General features: G+C 35.0%; 1 protein-coding gene across 1 annotated transcript; it reads left to right on the top strand.

Annotated features, from left to right (window-relative positions):
- Window positions 1-1,315: 1,315 nt before the first annotated feature.
- Window positions 1,316-7,055, top strand: LOC125835597 (4-hydroxyphenylpyruvate dioxygenase). Its single transcript, XM_049514715.1, has 2 exons — window positions 1,316-2,479; window positions 6,703-7,055. Exons 1-2 carry the CDS (start codon window positions 1,332-1,334, stop codon window positions 6,887-6,889), a joined length of 1,335 nt encoding a protein of 444 aa, XP_049370672.1. The 5' UTR covers window positions 1,316-1,331; the 3' UTR covers window positions 6,890-7,055.
- Window positions 7,056-23,257: the final 16,202 nt, after the last annotated feature.

Genomic DNA, 23,257 nt, shown 5'->3' with positions numbered 1-23,257 from the left:
ACATTTTAAAATAAATTATGATTACATGTACTATAGAACTTATGTAGAAATTCAATCACATATAATAAGGATTAACTATTTATATGAGGATATTATTACTCGTAATACCCCCAAGATCATTTCTACTCCAGTAACAAGTTATTTGATCCCCATCCTCTAAAGGGGTGAACAAGAAGCAATGTTTAACTTTATATCTATAGAACTATACTTGATACCTATATTGTAACTGTAATAACCGGCCTATAGATATGAATTAAATTATTAATTTAAACTATCTTTCCTTCCTATTCGAGTCTCTTTATTTCAAATCAATTGTTTTCCTAGTCATGCACTATACTATTGAATCATTCATGGTTGTTAGTGACATGTTAATATAGAAACATCAATTGAAACTTTTAAGAAACAGTTGAAGGCCAAATGGTGTTCCAAAGACAATTTAATGCAACTTTTTGGGATCTCACACAGAGAAAGCAGAAAATTATTCTTCCATTAACTCGTTGGTCTTCTAACACAAGTGATACAAAATACGTGCTACAATTTTCTCATTTTATATTGATCGATACACGTGTCTTTTTAGATATGCATTATATTATCGAATCAGTCATGTTTGTTAGTCATGACATGTTAATATAGAAACACCAATTGAAACTTTCAGAAACAATCGAAGGCTAAAGGATGTTCCAATAAAAATTTAATGTAATTTTTTGGGGCCTCACAAAATGAAGAAGCATAAATTCATTCATCCATTGATTCGTTGGTCTCTTGACACAAGTGATATGAAACATGTGCTACAATATTCTCGTCTTATATTGATACGTATGTCTTATCTTTTACTCATTCAACATTGTACATATCGTGGTTTGGCCGTTTGGTACCTTTAAATGTCCAGCCTAAGCTTCACCCTTTTATGATCTTCAAATCCATCTTATTAGAGAAACTCATCCAGCTAACAAAACAAGTCATAAAACTCATCTCTTCACGTTTTTTTATGTAAGAGACAGTTGCTCGTGTGAGAGAGCCACTATGATGAAAACACATTATCGCATGAATACATTGAGACATGAACAGAAATTCAAAAGTCAAATATTGATGAACATAATATAACACTCAAGTTATCGTAAAGTGATAAGTATTTATTCGTTTTTAATCTCCAAATTTTATCTAATTCTAATTCGAATATAGGATATCGGAAGGGAACCAAATGATACACGTGTACTACGTACTACCAAGTTCCAAAAATCCATTCACTTCAAAGAGTTTCATATGTACAAAGTCTGCTCTGCCACACTCTCATTATTCCACAAAACACAGTACAATACCACAAACAAGTCATGGGCAAACAAGTCGCCACCGCCACCGCCACCGCCGATGGCCAACAACTCCCCGCCGACAGTGAAGATAAATATAAGCTAGTGGGTTTCAACAATTTCGTTCGTACTAATCCCCGTTCAGATTTATTCAATGTTAAACGCTTCCATCACATTGAATTTTGGTGCGGCGACGCTACCAATACTGCTCGTCGCTTTTCTTGGGGTCTCGGTTTGCCAATTGCTGCTAAATCTGATCTTTCTACTGGAAACTCCGTCCATGCTTCTTATCTTCTTCGTTCTTCTTCTTCTTCCCAACTTCAATTCCTTTTCACTGCTCCTTATTCCCCTGCTATCTCTACCCCTTCTTCTTCATCAATTCCAACTTTCTCCGTCTCTTCTCACCGATCCTTCACGGCTACCCACGGGCTCGGTGTGAGAGCAATAGCATTGGAAGTTGAAAATTCGCGTTTGGCTTTCTCGACCTGTGTTTCTCATGGGGCAAAACCCGTTTCGGAACCAGTAATTTTGAATGATGAAGTTTTGATTTCGGAAGTTCATCTCTACGGCGACGTCGTTTTGCGTTTTGTAAGTTTTTTGAAAGATTCGAATAGATTTGTTTTTCTTCCGGGTTTTGAATTGGTGGAGGGAGCCCAACTTGACTATGGCATTCGCCGGCTGGACCACGCCGTAGGGAATGTCCCGCAGCTGGGTCCGGTTGTTGAGTATATCAAAAGCTTTACTGGGTTTCATGAATTTGCGGAGTTTACGGCTGAGGATGTTGGGACAACTGAGAGTGGGCTGAATTCTGTGGTGCTGGCTAACAATGATGAAACTGTTTTGTTTCCGCTGAATGAACCGGTGTATGGGACTAAAAGGAAGAGTCAAATTCAGACGTATTTGGAGCACAATGAAGGGGCAGGGGTGCAGCATTTAGCATTGGTAACTGAGGATATATTTAGAACTTTGAGGGAAATGAGGAAAAGGAGTGGTATTGGGGGATTTGAGTTTATGCCTTCGCCTCCTCCGACGTATTATAAGAATTTGAAGAGCAGGGCAGGGGATATACTGAGCGATGAGCAAATAAAGGAATGTGAAGAATTGGGGATTTTGGTGGATAGGGATGATCAGGGGACTCTGCTTCAGATATTCACAAAGCCTGTAGGGGATAGGTATGCTAATTCACTTCTCTTCTTCTCCTCGGCTTGTACTATTCAATTAGAGCGCTTTGCTATTTGTTACAATTATTATACTTCGGGATTGTTTAGTAGTAGTGTACTAAAATAGTACTGAATAGAGTGTATTAGTTTAGTAGTAGTGTATCAAAATAGTACTGAATAGAGTGTATTAATACTGCTGGCAATTGAGATTAGTAATGCTAGGATTAGGATTAGCTATGTTGGGATTATTTCCTTATCTACTGTATGATTTGGTGTATTAAGGGCAGTACATTCTACCAAACGACCACTACGAGTGCTATCTAATTAGTCTCTATTATGCAATGTAAATATATCTTGAAGATAGGGTCCTATGATTTATCAGGATTAGTATTGTTATTTGGTTGAAAGTTCATGCAAAATTTTGTTGAGGGCAGAGGAGGTGATGTTGCAGAATGGTATGTACCTTTATAGTCTATCATATGAGAGAACTTATGATGAGAAGGGTGGGATCTAATGAGAACTTTAGGCGGCCTGCTGAAAATCTAGTTGCTTTTCCCAATCCTAGCCAGTGGAGCTCCATAGGGATTAGGGACATAAGTTAAGCTGAGTGTGTGGCTTTTGGAAGCATGAGATCAGTAATTGACTCATTAGGCACCAGGTTAACCAGGTGATTTCGTTTGCTTGTCCAAGTATCTAGTGTCCATCTCAGGGCATGTTCATATGTGTGTTGGTTGGGGAGCTTGAGTTGGAGAAGAATTTGAGCTGACTGGAATATGGTATAGCAGTCTGAAATTTGGAAAAGAGTCCTCTGAAATGGTAAGAGCTGGATTAGCAGGCCAACATCAGGAAGCAGTACTGGAGTCACTGAATAATGTGACCAAAAGAAATAGGGATTTTGACGGAGGCAATGTGGTCTCTGAATATGAGCAGTCTCTTTGTGTGTACCCTTTCTGTTTTCCTATTGTTTATTATTTGGATATTCGTGATTAAATTTCATAATAAACTATACATTGTTGTCAATTTAGCACATCAGGAACACTTCACTGACTTCTGTGATTAGGATATTTCCCTTCTGCCTCCAGCTATCCAATTTTTAGTTGATTTTGTAGTAACATAATTTGGAACACTCATCAAATGGAATGGTAATTTATGATGTCCTTATTGTTATTCATATCGTGGATGGCAACTTTGGAGCTTTCGCGCCATGTTGGTCCTTTCCACACTCCACTACTTAGTACTCCTTCCTTAAGGACCTCAGCATTTCTATTTGTGACATCTTTATAACCTTATTGGGGTCATTACCTATCATTGCTGTTCTTTAATAAGCATTGAGTTATTATATGTGATAATATTGCACCCTTTACATGTTCTTCTTTTGAAATGGTTGGACCATTTACCTGTTCTTTCCTGTTGCATTTTTTATTATACATGCTTTTGTTCTTTATTTTATTTCATCGTCTCTCTTCATTCCTAATTATGATCCATGATTGGCTAGAGATCTTGCAAGACTTTTTATATCAACTTTATTCAGTTAAGATGATTCAATTCATTTTCCTCTATAAGACTGTGTTATCCTTTGAACCGAAGTTACTTTATATTCGAAGCACCTTGTGCATTTGTTCTTCCAACTTCTCTACTCTTGCCATTATTGGTCCTGGCATTGCTTTTTCCTAAAGGTTCTTTACCTTAAATTGTAGTGTGTCCGACCATCATAATTTAGTCTACATATTTCTGTCCCATGCAAAAAGGATGAAATGTTTCCAGAAGACGTAGCTATCAGGAAGGACACATTTAGTGATGACAGCACAAAGTCAATTTGATTGCACGATTGAAGTCACTGGAAATGAAGGGGCAGAATATCTGAATGATGTTCTCGATGCCATGTGGATAACCTTTTTATTTCCTGTTATTTTAACAAGCTATGATAATTGTCTCCGAGTGTCTTTCGCCACTTCAAAAGGAGAAAGCATTGTTTTCTTGTTGAGTGGTGATTGCACCTCCTTGAACCTATCTCTATGGAATACTGACCACATTAACCATGACAAAATATTGTTTGCTTTGAATGTCTCGATTTCAGACTATAAGCGAAACTTCAGACTTAGGAGATTCCATCGAGGAAGGTTGTAGTTGTGAGAATTGATTAAGCAGGGAGCATGACACATATTCTGCCAAACACTAGCCATTGCTTCTATTTAAATTATTTCTATACTTCTGCTATCATTCTTGTTTCACCACTGGTTTGTTTTTTCCTTTTGGCCTAGCTGCATTTGATATTAATTTTTTATTGTTAGCTACATTGGATATACTAACATCATGCTTCTTAATATGTTAGCATTGAGTTCATTTTGACAAAGCTTTTCTAAGTTCCATCTATGAATATCCCTCAGTTTTCATTGAGCCAATTTATCCAATATAACACTGGGAGAACTGCTTCATTTAGCTCGGTCTTATCCCACACTTTTTGTCTTAAGTTGCTTTGGTGGATAGTTATCTTGAATTTTTTGCTTTTAGAGAATCAGGGGCACCGATGATTCTGCGCCAGCTAATGTGCTTTGAAATACTAAAAAAAGCAGGAGTGGGAAGTGGGAAGCAGAAGGAACTGAACCTTTTGGCTCTTTGAAAAGCATGAGACATGCTTTTGAATGATTAGCTGAGCAAAATGAGTCGGTGATTGACAACTCGTGAATATACTTGACGTTGGTTTTTCTGAGTAACATTTGAAATATTATTTTTTTTGTTATACATTGGCTTACTTTTCTAATGGATAGGATTGAGCCAAGAAGTAGCTAGGCATTCTTAGCTCATTGGACAATTTAGGAGAAGAAAGCAAAAACAAAAAATGTATTAATCTACAGAAATTAGTATGATAAAATATGCTAAATTAGTTAAAATGCTTATTGTAATGCCTTTCCTAAAGATTCTAAGAAGCTTTTAGACTGTCTTTAAAAACTTGAATGTATTATTGTCAAGTTGGACGAGTTACCAATTTACATGAGATATACCAAAATAATTTATACCCACGCCTGGCATTTTTCCTGGAGGATGTCCGCCCTTCAATAGCTAAAGACCTTGTTGTAGCCTTACAAAACACTGGGATAAACACAGTGCTAGAGATCCATCCAGAAGGAAAGTTGACCAAGCTTTGGTTCATTACTTGGTCAATTGTATCTTTTTTATTTTAATCCTCATCTTCACACATTTTAAGGGCCATTAACTATCATGATATTTGTATCTGGTATCGTTTTATTACAACATACCCAGTGTAATCCCATTTGTGGGATCTGGGGAGGGGTAGGATGTGCATAGAACTTTTCCCTGCCTTTTTGGGGTAGAGAGGTTGTTTTCAATAGTGCCTCGGTTCAAAAAAGTGCACTCAAAGTAGGAAACAACAAAATAGCAAGATAAAAAAATAAATTGAAGTAATAGGTAGTAGTAAAAATGAAGAATAAGATACTATATGAATACTGGGTAAACTACTAAGTACAGAGAAGAAGAGAAGAGGAGACTAGTTTCTTGCTTCTCCCTCGTAAGAGTTCTACAACACATGGCTACCTACTATCCTTCTACCCTAATCCTTGACCATCAAATCTTCCTATCTAGTGTGTCATGTCCTGTCTGATCACCTACATTGGTTCTTCTTTGGCCTACCTCTATCTCTGCTAGAACTTGTATAGCTAAACTATCACACCTCCTTAATGGTGTCTCCGCGAACCTCCTCTTCACATGCTCGAATCAACTCAGTCTTGCTTCCCTCATCTTGTCCACCATTGAGGCCACTCCCACCTTGTCCTGTATAACTTTGTTCCTAATCCCGTTTCTTCTAGTATGCCCACACATCCATTTGAGTATCCTTCATCTTTTGAACGTGTGTGATCTTAACGAGCCAGCACTCTGCCCCTATATAGAGTATCTAACCACTACTCTGTAGAACTTACTTTTAAGCCTTGGTGATACATTCTTACGTGCAGTACAAAAGCAGTTGTCTATTGTCTTGACAGTTACTCCTAGATGCTTGATAGAAATGGCTATAGATGATTGCAGTTATCTCAGATTGTTTAGTCTGGGGATTTTATAGATGATGCGCATGATGAAAATAGCACACAGTGGTTGGAAAACTTTCTTTTTCTCCTGCTGGCCGTTGTCAAGACTCTAATTTAACTGTACGCTTTAGCAACTTTGTGTAAATTAGTTTGGTGATCATAATTTGCTTGATTAATCGCGTTTGTTTCCTGTAGGCCTACAATTTTTCTCGAAATAATCCAGAGAATAGGGTGCATGCTGCAAAACGAGGAAGGTGAGCTTTATCAGAAGGGTGGATGTGGAGGCTTTGGCAAGGGAAATTTCTCAGAGCTCTTTAAATCCATTGAAGAATATGAAAAGACACTTGAAGCTAAACAAAACCCTCAAGTAGCCATTGCTTGAGCTTGCGCTCGTCTCCCTGTATAATCAACGTTAAGGATGAGGCATCGGAGTTGCAGCATAGCTTCCATTTTATGTCTCATTATAAATGAAAAATAGTTTTACATGTATATGTTTAAATCATCTGCTATTGTACAAAGAGACATTGATTATTTAATGGGAAGAAGCAGAACTCTTGGATCAACAGCCAAGATATAATTGGCATATATGTTTATCCGATTTCGCAGAAAAAGCGATCAACATTAACGTTATTCATTATTCTCAAATTACCAATGATGATTTCAAAGATAAATTTTTCATGTATTAAATTATCCACCTTTGGCAAGTTTTGGATTGATAAATTTATTTATTTATTTTGGGGAGGCACATAAATGGCTTCTATAAGCAGATTGATGCAGCAAGTGTGGTGACATTTATGACACCAAATATTGATATATTTAATTAATTAATTGATGCAAGTAATATCATGAATTCTTAATTTCGATGGCATGAATAATTCATGGCACTAAGCATGCTTGATCATACCAAATGTTATGACATAATCTTTTGAGTAATCCCTTCATTTTCTGACCATACAATTCCATTTTTTTCTTCTCCAAAGTAGTTAGGCATGACGAAATATGTTTAAAACATAATGCTTTCTAAGTATCTTCATTTGGTGTTTTTCAAATTCCTAATTTCCAAGTTAAAAAACTAGGTCTAGATCTCTCGAAATTCAGTCTCTTGAAACTGATAATTCTATGAGTAAAATCTATTGAAAATTATAATTGAGTGACCATCTAAAATATTATCTCAATACACCATTTCAAATTCTAGAGGTCATGAGCATATCTATATGAGAAAGGCACATTGCATTTTTTTCATTATAAGCTCAACAACACTTTTCTTTTACTCTTTTTCTTTTTAACAAATAATAACTGCAGACTGGGAATGATTATGATTAAAAAAAATTATTCGAGCAATACTCTTTTTATTTAAACCAAGGGTAATGCTAAATGACCAGAAAATTTATCCAGAAATTGGCCAGAAATTTTAAAAAACTATAATATTTTTTTAATTTTAAAATAAACTGATCTTTTTTCATTTTTAGTTAAAAGGTGTTAAAGTTAAAAGGGTAAAAAAAATATTTAAAAAAGTAAAATACCATTCTGGCCAAATTTCTGGTCGGATTCTTCCTTAAACCAATAGTCAAAAGTTGATTTTTTACTTCCAAAGCTAAACTACTATCGTAATTCGTAAACCATAAGATTCTTATTATCATTAGTCAATTACTCCAAGACTTAGTTTTGCGTGTTATATTTTTAAATGGGTTGGGTCGCGTGAATAACCATGAATTTTACCATCATTTTGATACATTACAATAAAAATAATATTTAGCGGCAATAAATATACTCATTAACAAAGAGTACTAAAGCATTAATTATCGACATTAGTTAATTGTCATTGAATTCAATATCGCTATAGGCTTTAGAAACATTTACAAAGAGTGTTGATTGTCACTAAAAATACATATTTAATAGAGATTAAGCTATTATGGTTAATTAATTGTTGTTGTGCTAGCCCTATTCTAGCTTAGTCCATATGTCCTTGTCAATATCAAACTAATTAACTAACTCAAAAGAAAACTATTTGGAGTTGGCTATAAATAATAAAAATCTCAAATATAAACTACTTGTAATATACTAGCAAGCAAAAAAGAAATACATATCACCTAATTACTTGATGCATGATTCACCAAAATCATTTTATTTAAAGATTGAAATCTTTGTAGTATGTTCCGACATGACTTGGATTTATTTATATATACGGGGTCAATACTCAAAGCAATTAAAAAGAATAATCAACAAGATTTGAAATTTAATATATAAGCATAGTCGAGGCATAAGAGATCTCTAAATAAAACATATGAAATCTTTGAATGATCCTTCTTTTTCTATTTAAATTGTAAGTGGCCATAGGAAATTAGTTTTTTCTACAAAAGGGAAGATTGATTTTGTGTATATAATAAATGTTAGTTTAGTTATATAACTATTCCTTTCGTTTCAATTTGTGTGACACTTTTTACTTTTCAAGAGTCAAGTTGACCAATATTTGAAGTTAAATAATTAGATTAAATCAACACAATATTTTGAAATTAAAATTTTAAAATTCAAAAACTATAAAAAAAAAAAAAAAAAGTATATTATAAGTTGCAATTTTTCTTATGCCAATTTGATGAAAAAATACATTCTAAATATTGGTCAAAATTTACATAATTTGAATCTCAAAAAAATGAAAAATATCGTATAAATTGAGACGTAGGGAGTATATTCATAAGAAAATGGCAAGACATAACACAATAGGTCAATACACCTGCAGTGCGCAATCTGAATTTAATCGAGGCTCCGAGCAGACTACTCAACAAAAACCAAAACACACAAGATAGATATAGTCTCTTCTATTCCAATTGTAGGTGATTATAGGAGATGATCATTTCCTTGCTTAATAAATATATAACAATATAATTTATAAAAGTTTTAGAGTGATGACACATGGAATAATATATAGTTTCATCCAATAATTAATTAAACGGTATCTTAGAAAAGATTATATACATATTTCTTTAACCACTTAACTTTCTTTGAAGCGCATTTTGCTTTCGTATATATAAGTACATTCAAGTGGTCATAAGTGGAGCTTAACCTAGCAAGTTCTAACTAATTTTATAACCTATAGTTATAGTAATTTTTTCTCGTCATCAAAATGGTGAAAATAATATCAAGGATGAGATCATTCGGATCGAAAGAGAAGAAACTATCGACTGATTATGTGAGAAGGAGTGACGATGATCATGTCAATATTCGAAAAGGGTACATCCCCGTGCTTGTAGGACATGAAGATCAAGAAATGGAGAGAGTGATGATACCAATGAAGTTGATGAAGGATCCTTGTATTGTAACCCTACTTGAAATGTCTGCTCATGATCTTGGTTACAATCAACCTGGAACCTTAAGGATTCATTGTCAACTTGAACATTTCAAAAGAATTCTACATACCATCTCCAAAAGAAAGTGACTTGCTTTTAAGGGGAGACCCTGAGTCTACAAAATTAACTTTGTTATCTGATGACAAGGCGTGGATTGTTAGAGATTATGTATGTTGATTTATTCAATATGGAGTAAGAGATTTTTGCTTGAACATGTAATACCAATACTAGTAGACATCCTAGGACATAGAGTTAACTATCTAATATTTAGAAATTTTAGCACTTTATCTCATATATGATATATGTATATCTAGAACTCTTAGTTAGCCCTTATCTTTATGTAAGTGATATACATATCTTTCAGTATATATATATAGTCTTTAACATTACTATTGAGAAACATAGATATGAAATTGTGAATAATGAATTTCACTTCTAAGACAGATTTTTTCCAAGTAAAATTGATAACTCATACACAATTCAACTTTCAAATAGTAGTTCTTTCTTTTTCAACTTTACCTAAATATTGTCTATACATAAAAAATTTTCACTAAAATCGGTAAAAATCATTATATTTCATTATTTCTTGCTTAATAAGTACACAATTCATATTTAAAAACATGTTATATCAAATTTTTATTGTCAATTTTTCTTAAATGAGCACATTTATTGCACCACTATATTCTAAGTTAGGAAAGGAACGTAAAAAAACTTTTCCTTATAAGAAAACCAAAGTCGCTCCCATGTTACTTCAATTTTTAAAAACAAAGTTCAATTTACTACTTTGATAATGTTTAAAATGTTGTTTTTGTTCTTGATTTCATGTACAATTTATTTGGAATACTGCAATAATTTGAAAGTTTTTCCTTCTAATTTCTAGTGTTGGGTTGAATATGGTGTTCTCTATGGATTTGGTGGAATCGGTTCACTAAGGGGTTTCAAATATAAAAAGTAAACAGATGAAGAGATCAAAGAGGTTTTTTTTTGTTTGGTAAATAACAGATATTATTACCAAAGAGCCATGTAAGTACAAAGAAAATGCAAATCTGGACAGCCCCAGCCTTGCAGATCAAATCATTCAACCATTCTAACTAGCTATGGATAGTAATCTAGACTACTCAAAGCACTTACTAGTTTTGCCTTCCTCCCTTCTCTAATGTGAATTCATGGACAATCTTTTGTATAAGAACACCAACTGGCCTCAATTCGTTCTGAAATATTCTATTGTTCCTCTCCTGCCACACTGCATAAATACTTGCTGCTAGAGCCATTCGAAATATTTCTACTAATGCATGTTTTCCTTTAAAATGCCTCAGTGCCCATGTTATTTCCTCTTTCCACCCCAATATTTGTCTGTCTGTGCATCCATTGCAAGATCTTCCTCCTTAATGTTGTCGAATACTTGCATACAAAGAACAGATGCTCACTACTATCCATCCCTGAGCTGCACAATACACATCTCGAGTCATCCACTATTCCCCAAGCAGCTAACCTTTCTCTAGTTTGTAGTCTCTCATTTAGGGCCAAGTATAGTATGAAGGTCCACCTTGGTGGTGCTGCATTGTTGCATATTAATTAATCTTCTCCACTCTACTTTCGGGAACTCCCCTCTCATCCTTATATACATCTTCTTTACAGAGAAGATTGGCCATCTCAAGATCTCCTCTTCATTCCATCCAACCTCTTCATAGTACTTTTTAGCTTTGAGAAATCTTCTGAACCATCCAAGATGCTTGTTTTGGTTGTGCCTCCCATATTGACCCATTCTTACCATAATATATATGCACCCATTGAATCCACATTTTATCTTTTTTCTTGCTAAGACTCCACAACAGTTTACATACAGCTGCATGCCTTATTTCATGTGGCAATGTCTAGGAAATTCAGCCCTCCGACAACTTTGGGCCATAGCACAATGTTTCTCAGGCAATCAGTGTTTTCCTGGACGTATCAGCTCCTCCAGACCAAAGAAATTTCCTGCATATGGATTTTATACACTTGATCACCTTCTTTGGCATAACAAATATTTGAGCCCAAAAAATTTAAATTGAAAAGAGCACACTTTTAATTACTTGAACCCTGCATGCATATGATAGAAATCTGGATGTCCAACTCTGAACACTTACCATAATATTTTCAATCAGACTTTGGAATTGGACAATAGATGTTCTATTGGAACTAAGAGGACCCCAAGGTATCTTATAGGTAGTGTATCTTGTACAAAGCCCAAAATATTTAGTATTTCCTGTTGTATATCTTGTGCCACACCCTAAAATAAACAGAGCTCTTATCTTCATTTGCTTCTATGCCTGAAGCCTTCGAGAATGTAGTAAAGAGTTCAAATAATAGTGTTACTAATGTGGTGTCTCCTCTGCTGAATAAAAGCAGGTCATCAGCAAAGCTTAATTGTATCACATTCATCCTGACACACCTTGGGTGATAGTTAAAATCTGAATTGTGCTTAAGTTGCTTTAAAAGTCTAGTGAGATACTCCATAGATAACACAAATAGGAATGGTGATAAAGGATCACCCTACCTCGGGCCCTTTTTAGCATTCAAAGGTACACTAGGATGCCCATCAATCAAAATGGAATAAGAGACAGTTATTACACATTACATGGTCCAATGTCTGAACTGTTCAGGAAATTGTAAGCATTCCATCACTTGATCCAAAAACCTCCATTCAATTGAGTCGTATGCTTTTCGCATATCTACTTTCATCATGCACCTTGGGGAGATATTCTTCCTTCCATGTCCTTAGACCAGTTCATGGCTAACAATAATGTTATTATTGATTAGTCTTCCAGGAACAAAAGTTGATTGGTTCCTGTCCACTAGGCATTCCATCACTTGTTGTACTCGATTTGTCAATACCTTCGAAATAATCTTATAAAGAAGAGTGCAACATGATATTGGCCTATACTGAGTGATCCTATCAGGATTTGGGATTTTAGGAATTAAAGTGACAGTAGTGCAGTTGATTGCCTTGTATATGACTCATGTTTGGAAGAATTCTTGAACAACTTCTATTATGTCTTCTCCAATCATAGGCCATGCCTTTTTGAAAAATAGTGCATTGAATCCATCACACCTCGGAGCTTTCAGATCATTTATCCTCTTCAAAGCATCCACCACCTCCTCTTCAGATACAGGTTGTAACACCCCGTAACTAGAAAGAAGTTAAAAAATGGAAATAGTCATTTTTGGAAAGAATATAAAAATCTGGAAGATTTTTGGTCAACTTAAAACAATCATAACTACTAACTCAAGATGAGTTAGGTGTGTTTCCAGATATCGTAGGAAAGAGCTTGAAATAATATTTCTAATGCCACCGAGTTTGCATGATTCCGAGTTCGTATGAGTGAGATATGCCTATTTGAAGTTGGGTTGTTCCAATAAGGAAAGTCTAATTCAGATTTTAGAAGGGCATTATGGTCTTTTCTTTACCCAATTATTTTATTTCGTTTTTGGATAATTAATTGGGGTCAAATCAGATTTTAGTCAGTTTAGAAAAGTTGAAGTTCACGCTAAGGCTTGGAGAAAAGAGAAAAGAAGAGCAAGGAGAAGAAAGTTCAAGATTTGTCATCTTCGTAAGGAATCGCTTGTGGATTTCGTCAAGGGGTGATCCCTACGAGGTATGTGAGATCACATAGCGTTGGGTTAGTTCACCCATGCGCCAAGCATATTTAATTTAGCGTATTTTCGTCCTAAAAAGATTGAGAATTTGATGTTTTTGATAGTTGTTCTTGAATATGAGTTGATATTAAAGTGTTGTTTCTTGATAATAAAGTGTTGTTTCCTTGAGTTGTTTGAGTTAGATGTTGTGTATGTGCCTTGGGTATCTGATTCTAAAGTGAATTTGAGAAAAGGAATCAGAATTAATCGATTTAAGATCAGAAAAAGAGACCAAAAGTTCGTTAGATTTTGCCTGAAGGAAAGGCTGGCGCGACGCGCCCCCATAGCACCAAACATGTAACACCCCGTATTTTACGTGTACAAGTCCTACACATATGGAACTTGATTTAGCTTGGTGGTATAAGTAATGAACTTGATTTCCTAGATGAATGGTGATAATAAAGAAGTTATAAGGGTAACTCACGTACATTGCAATATTGCACGATCGAGTGAACGTCAAATTTTAGAAGTATTTAAATTCTAGATCGAAGGGCTATATGTAAGCCTAAAAGTTAAGGTGATCAAGTGTATATAAGTTTTGAGTTAAACTAAGGAGATTGCGCTCGGAAAACGAATAAAAGAATTGAGGTGCTTGTTGGACTTTATAAAGCTAACAAGTGTCACTTACTTGCTTAGCTCAATTGGGCTAGGTAGATGGGGAAGATTAGTTCATGCATTAGTAGGCTCACTTGAGGCCCAAATTAAATAAAAAAGAAAAGGAAATGGAGATGAGGCCTCACACCAATCTGTCCAAGTCCAACCACTTGAGCCCAATAAAGACTAAGGCCCAAATTAAGGGTATAATTCTGGCCCATGGCTTAATATTAGAAAGGGGAAAGATTGCAGCCCAAGATGAGTACATAAAGGGCCCATTTTATGTATATATAATTCCAAGCATATGCATCACCTACTTTGACCAATTTGACAAATTAGTGGCTAATATTAAAACTTAAGAGGGGGGAAAAGTAAGACCTTTATAATCCCCAAGTTGCTGGCCATTTCCTCACTTTTAAGAATAAATAAAAATCAGATTTCTCTCTAAACTTCTTCTCTCTCTTTCAAAGCATAGCAGCAGCCACAAATTTCCTAGGGTTCTTGGATAAACCCAAGCCCTTGCAAGGTAAGATAGTGGAATTACTAATGGATTTAGCCTAATTCTCTCATGGAATGCTAGATAAACATGTTAATTAGTTAAGAACAAGCAGATGACTGAATCTGTCAAAAGTTTAATTGCTCACTTTCCTTTGTTATTGAGAGGCTTTTCTCTTTTTCTTTGGCTTATGTGAAGGGAAGCTCAAGTTATTGAAGAGTTTAAATTAAAAGAAAAACGAGTTATAAGAATTAAGGTAAAGTGACTATCCTATCTTTGTCTTCCTTAAACACGAGTCTAAGTATGATATTTTAAGTGTATTGTTGATAAGAACTCGTGGGATGATGATAGGAAACTATGGTTTCACGTCCTCTATTGTATGTTGGATTGTTAGGACTGTTTTTGGAACAGGCTGATGTATAAACATACTGGGGACACCTTGGTTGATATCTGGAAAGGGTGTAAATTGCTGATATTGAAATAATAGTTGTGTAGTGTACAAATGCAATAAAAGAAGGCGGGGATTGAAAGAACAACCTTAGTTTGGTAATTACGGGTTTGCTGCCCGAGAATTATTGTTGAGTGAGATTGGACTGCCTAAGCATGTTTAGTAACTACTAATACTAGTTTATCACCTACTCTATTGTAGATAAGTATTTGAAAAGAAAGGAATGTACTTCAAGGTAACTACAAGGTGGTACAGCAAGGTATGTAAGGCTTTTCGATTTCCTATTAATTGGCATGAAATCTAGACTCGTCCTCGATACATAGAGGCAGCCTACCAGCTCCAACACGACTTATGACCTTGTTCTCACTCTTTAACATGTCTGCACGTTCCAATACATGTTCATTGTCAAATCTGTACATATACATTGAATACCCTGCACGAGTTCTCCTTTTAACTAAATAAGGTTCATATGTTATTTCAGCTCCTATACATTTCACTAATTGTGTAACTACTCTCTACTTTGTTATTCTTACATTATATGATTATTACATGTCACTTGTTGACTACATAGTCCCATAACTCAAAAATGCTATGACCACCAAAAGAATCATCTTAAATGTTAATGGAAAGATATTAAATGAATCTGCTTATTGATGGGTGGTATCCCAGGGGTGGAAGAATCACCTAGCATGGGTCGATCCCAATATTACGGGTGGTATCCCAGGGGTTAAAGGAAAGCCTAGCATGGGTCGATCCCAATTTATATGTCTACCACTAATCAGCTGGTCATTTGTATTATATGTTGTGCAGAGTGTAAAGTAAAGAAAAGAATGTAAAGTACCTGATTTCATAATATGAGAAAAGGTGGTCTTGTATTCTTACATTGGTATATGATTTCATTTGAGTTCTTATTTCACATACAGTACTTTATGCCTTACATACTCAGTACATTCTCCCGTACTGACGTCTCTCTAGGGGGACCTGCAATTAATATTGCATGTACAGGAGCTAGTAGACCTCCCCTAGTAAGAGAGCAGGACATCCAGCGGCTATTGGTGAGCTCCAGGTTGATTCGGGACTTTCCGAGTCTATAGCATGTATTTTGGTATTGTATAGTAGCTTAGTGTAAGGCGGGGCCCTGTCCCGACCTTAACCCCATAATGTTTTATCATTTAGAGGCTTTGTAGACTATGTATAGTGAAGTGTGGTTGTGCTTCGTGTCTTAGACATCATGGTCCCAACGGCCAAGTCATGTGCATTTTCTTTTGGCTTGTTAATACTGTCTACTTTCATGAAAACATGTTATCCACTATGGCAGCACCTTTAAATGTTCATAGATAGAGCATGATTACAGGTTGGTCCTCCCGAGCCTTCTCGGCAACGGGTGTCGGTCCGCCTTAATGGGATTTTGGGCGTGACAAAGCAGGCTTGGACAGCGCGCCAGCAGTGCGCCATTTTGGAGCCCCAGTAAGTTAGGGACGCGCTCGAATCGTCGTTTTCCACCAGTTTTTTGTCGTTTAAGCGGTTTAAGTCTTTATAAAGTGTGCTAACACTTTCTATTGATTCTAACTACTCTAAATGACTTCTAAACATCTATAAATCATCCAGAAACATGAATCATAACCTTAAATTCATACATTCAAATTCAAGGAAAGTTAAGAGCCAAGTCTAGGAAGTTCTTAGAGTCCTTTTAAGAAGTCTTTTGCAAATGCTTTTAACTTTGTTTTAAGACTTAAAGTTCAAGTTGAGTAAAAAGTAAAGAGTAAAGATTGAAGTTCATTTCTTCAAAGAAGTATATGGGGACTATGTATTCCCAAAGAGTTTAAAATGTTTTCACATTTAAATAAGAACGGAAACTGAGATTTTTAGAGAGCCTTTGAGCTAGTTTTCAGAAAAGAGTAAATGCTTTCACAATTAAGCAAGAAGGGAAACTTTGATTTCCAAGATAGCATTTGAGCTAAGTTTTGAGCAATTATCTCAAACCACAGACAGAAGTATGTTTTTAAACATAAGAGCTAGTATTATATTTTCGGATCGGAGTAGTATTGAGCACCGATATGGGGGAGAGTTCAGACAACTCATATCCCCATAAATCATGTAGTCATCATGGGTAGAAAAGGGTCATACTTTTTAGAAGATACCTTTAGTACTTTTTAGCATAGACTAGTGGATCCACTTAGTAGTTCATGTTCTATATGATCGACAAGGTATAAGACGACTCTGGAAGTGTGAAGCAAAACATTGTATCATCACAATAGCTCTTAAGTGATGGTTGTCGGTTAGACAAACTCCCACAGAAGTAATTGTAGTCTTATATACATAGTTTAATTGTATTTTTAACATACATCTTAGAGTTATATTTGTATCTTTGCATACATATAAAGTATTATTGTATTTCCAAAATACACAGACTTGACATCCATATTTTAAACAACTTTTCTTTATATTGCACCTGTTTTAAACTGCTTTATATTGAAATGAGTTCATTTAAGTTGGAGTTGAGATGAGCCAGGTAAGTTCTTATGTTCCTTTCAAGCTTATGTTTTATTTTAGAATTCCCCTCGCATACTCGTACATTCAATGTACTGATGTCATTTGGTCTGCATCTTCTTATGATGCAGACACAGGTAACCAGGATCAGCATCCAGTGCATCGTTGATCCAGTTGAGCACTCAGAGTCTTGTGGTGAGCCTTCTTGCTTTTCGGAGGATCCCTTTTATTGCTTTCAGTTTTATTATTAGTTCATTAGGATGTCGTGGGTCTTGTCCCGACATTCATCTCAGTTGTTCTAGAGGCTTCATAGACAGTCAAATGTTAGCTCTTTAGTCTTTTCATTGTCATTATCTTATATTGAGACTTGAGTTTGCCTTAATTGCCAGTTGAATGTTCCTTTATAACATTCCAATTTATTACATAGATTTATCTTTGTTGAGTTAAGTCTTCCGCTGAGTAAGTAAGTCAGGCCAAGGGTTCGCTTAGGGCCATTAATGGTTTTTGAGTGTCAGTCCCGCCCAGGGTGTAGGCTCGGGGCGTGACACAGGCTTCACTAGTAGCATTTGTTGGTCTCTATTCAATACTTCTCCATCTTTCATTATTAAAGGAATGACTATAGGCAATTGTTCAACACAAGATCCTAAGAGTGATTTATAATATCCAATAACTTTTTCTGATATTTGTGTATGTTGAGTTACCACCACTCTTGTTGATGTTGTTAACCTTTTGTTCCTGACCTTTGCTTCAAGTTTGCATGGAAAAATGTTGTGTTCGCATCTCCTAATTTAAGCCACTGCACCTTTGATTTTTGTCTCATGATACTTTCCTCAACTCAGTTTCTGTTGGAGTACCACTATTCACGCTATCCTCCACTGCTCTAATTGCATTATAATCCCCCATGGCAAGCCATGGTTGTTACTGCTGGATGTGGATGCTCCGCAAATCATTTCATAGTCCCATTCTGTCACCTTGTGTATGTAACCATATACAACAGTAAAAGTAAATGTGAGGCTAGAGGTTTTAATTTGAACTGCAGTGTGTATGAATTGTGCAGACATAGATTCCAAGCTAATATGGGTGTATGCAGGATTCCATATCACCCATATTCTTCCCCTGTCACTATAATCCTAGTTGTCCAGCCACGACCATCCAGGCGCAATCTTTATCATAACCTTGCTTACATGTTGCTCTTTTATTTTATGTTCTATCAGTACTAAAATACTAACATTATTAGTAGTAATGAAATTTCGAACCTCTTGTTGCTTGTAGACTTTATTCAGCCCCCTTATATTCCATGTAACTAGCTTCATGTAGGTAACGATTGTGGAGTTGCAGTGATCACCACCCAGAATAGCTATATTGCCATCTTCCCTGATCATCTAGCACATTGAAATCATTCACACTATTAACACCAGGCACTAACAAAGGTCTCTGCACACATCTTGCTGCAGATTTTTCTCTTACCTCCCTCCATTTATCGTCCTCCTTTTCTTTGGTCAGCTCCACTTGTCTCTGCCTTAAGTTCACTGCTGGTATGTGCATTTCTACCGGGGGCGTTTGGCACTCATTCAACTGTAACCCTGTAGGATCAACAGGATTTGGTAACTTGGCCTGGTCATCCCGTTTAGGTTGCCATTCTTGAGGGACTTGTGGCTTATTCTTCTGAACAATGGGTTTGGTTTGTCAATTAGTTGTGCATTTATGTCCAACCTGGAGACATTTTGGACAATATGCGGGTATCCATTCATAAATCACCTTCTGATCAAACACTCTTCCATTTGGATCCTCCACTCTAACTGAAAGTGGGAGTTCCTTTGTGATATCAAGCTCAATCAAAACTCTGGCAAAGAAGATTCTAGCTACCTTCGTTGTGCATTCATCAGCATACAAAGGCAATCCCAAACCACTACTAATTCTGCTCAATGATTGTATCCCCCAGCAGTTTAAAGGAAGATTTGGGAATTTTACCCAAATTGGAATTGTTTGCAGGACCTCTTTACTAGGATCAAAATCTGGAGACCAAGTTTTCGCAATAATCGGCATGTTGTTCAACATGTGTGGTCCTGAGTATAACACCTCGTCTCTATCATCTAAGCTAGCAAATCGTACAAGGAAATACCCATCATTGTGATAATACACAGTAGGTTTAGTAATGTAGTTCCATTGTGCAGCAATGTATCTCTCCAGACTTGCAATTGTAGGAGTTGCACCAACTACATACAAGATCAGGGCATGCTTCCATTTCTGCGTCTCCAACTCCACCTCCTCCTTATAGAGTTTCACCACTTTTTCCCCATTCTGCAGCATTGGTGCGATAAAATTCAGCGTCATCCCTTTAGCAGCTAACCGATACTCTGAAATAGATTCGTCCAAGCTTCTTTTCCTTTTTCAGTCTCTGGCTGTTCCTCCAGCACTAGTGGTTGCATCCCACTTCCCCCCGCTGGCATTTGCTTCCCCACACTCTTTGTGGACAACATAGGCCATGGATCTCCTGTATGCTGAGCAGGAGTTTGTTTTAGTGATTGGTTGTCCATTCCACGATCTTCCTGACTGTTGCTCTGGTTCGACGTCGACATTTGGATCAAAGAGGTTATATCTACTATATATATGTAAAAAGTAATTTAACCATATATAAACGGTGTGATTTTCTATCGAAAGAATTCGGATGAACCTCCTCAGCCCTTGCTAGCTCTGTGCCTTGTTAATATGGAATCATCATCAGAAGATGAGATGATGAGTAAGACAATGAACTAGTTAACAAAAGGCAATATATATTTTCGTAGGACTTGAGTCACAAATTGCTATTTTTATTTCTCGTTCTAGTGCTTATCATCTTGAATTAAATGGGATCCTACTCCACCATTGGCTTCTAAGTTGTAATAATGAATTTGTTATTATGTTTTTGGTTAGTAATAATAAATTTGTTATTATGTTCTTTTTTCCATTAATAATTTTAGCAAATTTATATGGTTATTTTCTATGAATTCCAAAAATGAGATTATATCATATTTTAATACTTTAAAATTCAAATCGAGAAGTTCATAACAAATATAGAAAATTATTCACCTTTTATATTGTTGAAACATGTTTAACACTTCTCGCTTATACATATCTTTCAGTGACCAAATTATATTGTTGAAATAGTTTTAACACTTCTCTCGTATACACCTATGTTCTAGCGACCGAGTAGTTCTTGTTAGTTTGTCTTTGATTCAACTCTAAATCCATGATTTCTTGCTAGTAATTCTCACTTCCAAGGATAGCATTACCCTTCTTTCCTATCCGGAAACTAATCCAGTGAAAGCACAAAAAAGCCCGGGTGAGAGCCACTCAGTGACTTTCGTGGTCCCCCTAACTAAACCAACTTGAATTTGAACTACTATTTGCGCTCACCTCATCGTAACCTAAATTTGTATTCACCTCTCCTACATCACCTGATTTCTATATATAATGCCCTCCTCCAAAATGGTATTTAGTACTTCACAAAATATGTCCTTCCATGTTACTTGTCCTTCCCAGTGGCGAATTTAAGCATAAAAAATGGGTCACTTGAACCCGTGGTCATCCAACAAAACTCGATGTATTACTTGTATAATTCTTAAAATATATCAAATTGCAACTGAATGAATCCATGAACACAAACAACTGGATGGTTCACTGGTTTGAGTGTTAGTTTTCCACTTTGAGGTTGAGGGATCAATTCCCAGATGCTGACTTTTTCTTATAATAAAATTTATTTATTTTGCAAATGTATTTAATATTTTTCTTATAAAAAACCTATATTTATTATTGCTAAAATAAATAAGGCCCCTCAAATTTGAAAGCCTAAATTATTTGCCTTTTTTCTTAAAGGGACAGAGCCCCCGACAATGGTGCACCCGTCTTCTTGATATTCTAGATTCGTCTCTGGTCCTTCCTACTCGGTAATTCTAATATTGAGAAAAAACTCTTCCATGAAATAGAATTGAATTTTATCATCCGCATACCATTTTTATACTAACAACCACTTTTTTTTATGACATTAGTTCTTTAACATTCTATTGAACTCTTCTTTTTATAATTCTCACCAAAAATCATAACAATTTGAGATCTACATTGAGATCAACATACATATAGCTTTGATTTAAAAAGTCTCAAATCATAGATTTGTTACATATATTCTTAATATGTGATGTTAGATTAATTTCTATATTACTACATAACAAAATGTGTTCTATTATGATATATTTTACAAAAAATTAAAGAATTTTTTTTTCTAACTAATTATCTATAGAATCTGATCAGTTAATATGATACATTAGGAATTGATTATTAAAAGAGAAAAGGCATAAAGTCACCACTGAAGTTGTCCTGAATTTTAAAAAAAATATCTTAACTTTGCAATTGTCCTATTACCCCACTAAACAATTTTGAACAGATATTATTATATCATTTTTCAATCAGCCCCAGATTTTAAGAAGCAAGTGTGTTCATACATCAATCATTAGATGACACGTGTTAATTTAATTAAAAATATTTTTTTTTTCATTTTAAGTTTTTTCTTTATCTTTTTGTTTTCTTTCTCTCTCTCTCTCTCTCTTTTACTTTTTGACAAATTTTAATTTTGATTTCATCTTAAATTTCATTTCATCTTCCACCTCTCACTTTCAAGTGATCCATCCCTCCATTTTCTTTCTTTTTCTTCACCTCCCATCCTCACCCCACCCACCACGTCAAGTTGAACTCCACTCCCATTTTTTTTTCTTTTCTTTTTCTTCTTCTTCTCTGGTCAAATTCTTTATAGAACTCATACTATTTTTTAGACTTTATTGAATTATTGATAACATAATTAATTATTTTTCTAAGAAAATTTAAAATTTTGAAGATATCATCAACTACTCCTTTTCATATAACTTCAAAATTAGAAATTATAATTTTAAAAGAATCAATGAATTCCCCAAAAATTGAAAGAACTTAATTGAAATCGGATAAAAAAAAACTATATGATACTTCCTAATCATCTTGAAATCTAATGGGTTAACAAATTGTTCGAAATGTAAGAAAATATTTAGTTAAAGTTTTAAAATTAAAGAGAGTAAAACTAATAGTAGTAAAAAAAGGAAGGTGAAGTTGTGATAAAAATGATGACATTGAAAGTGAGAAGTTTCAATGAAGATGACAATGAATTTTTGAATAAGAAAGAAGAAAGAAAGAGAAAAAAATAAAAAGGAAAAAAAGTTAAAATAATAAGGAAAAATAAGAAAATATATTTTATAATAAAGTACTTGTAAAAATAAACTTATATTAGTTTATTTAGGTTGTTCACTCTCTTTGAGAGAGTGCACACCACTCTCTATGTCAGGTGGACGAAAAATGATATAATAATACATGTTCAAAATTGTTTAGTCGGGTAATAGGACGATTGCAAAGTTAAGGTGTCTTTTTGAAAATCTAGGACAACTACAGTAATGTCTTTATGTCTTTTTTCTTATTTAAATGATCACTGAATTTATAATAATTGATTATTTGAATGATCACTCAATTTAGATCATCAAAGTGACTTAACTTTTGTTCGTCTTCCAAGAAGTTAACTAACTTTGTCTAGTTAGAGTCTAGTCATTTTAGCTTGAAACACATAGTTAATGAGGAGAAAGTTATATAACTTTTGAGAAAATTAATACTTGAATTAGTTTAGGATCCAACCCAATTTTAAACTGACAA

Source organism: Solanum verrucosum, unplaced genomic scaffold (genome assembly GCF_900185275.1).
Source record: "Solanum verrucosum unplaced genomic scaffold, falcon-dt-bn FXZP01000040.1, whole genome shotgun sequence".
In the NCBI taxonomy this organism is placed as follows: domain Eukaryota; kingdom Viridiplantae; phylum Streptophyta; class Magnoliopsida; order Solanales; family Solanaceae; genus Solanum; species Solanum verrucosum.
Note: the sequence above shows the minus strand (reverse complement) of the source record. Positions and strands in the feature narration are given on the sequence as shown.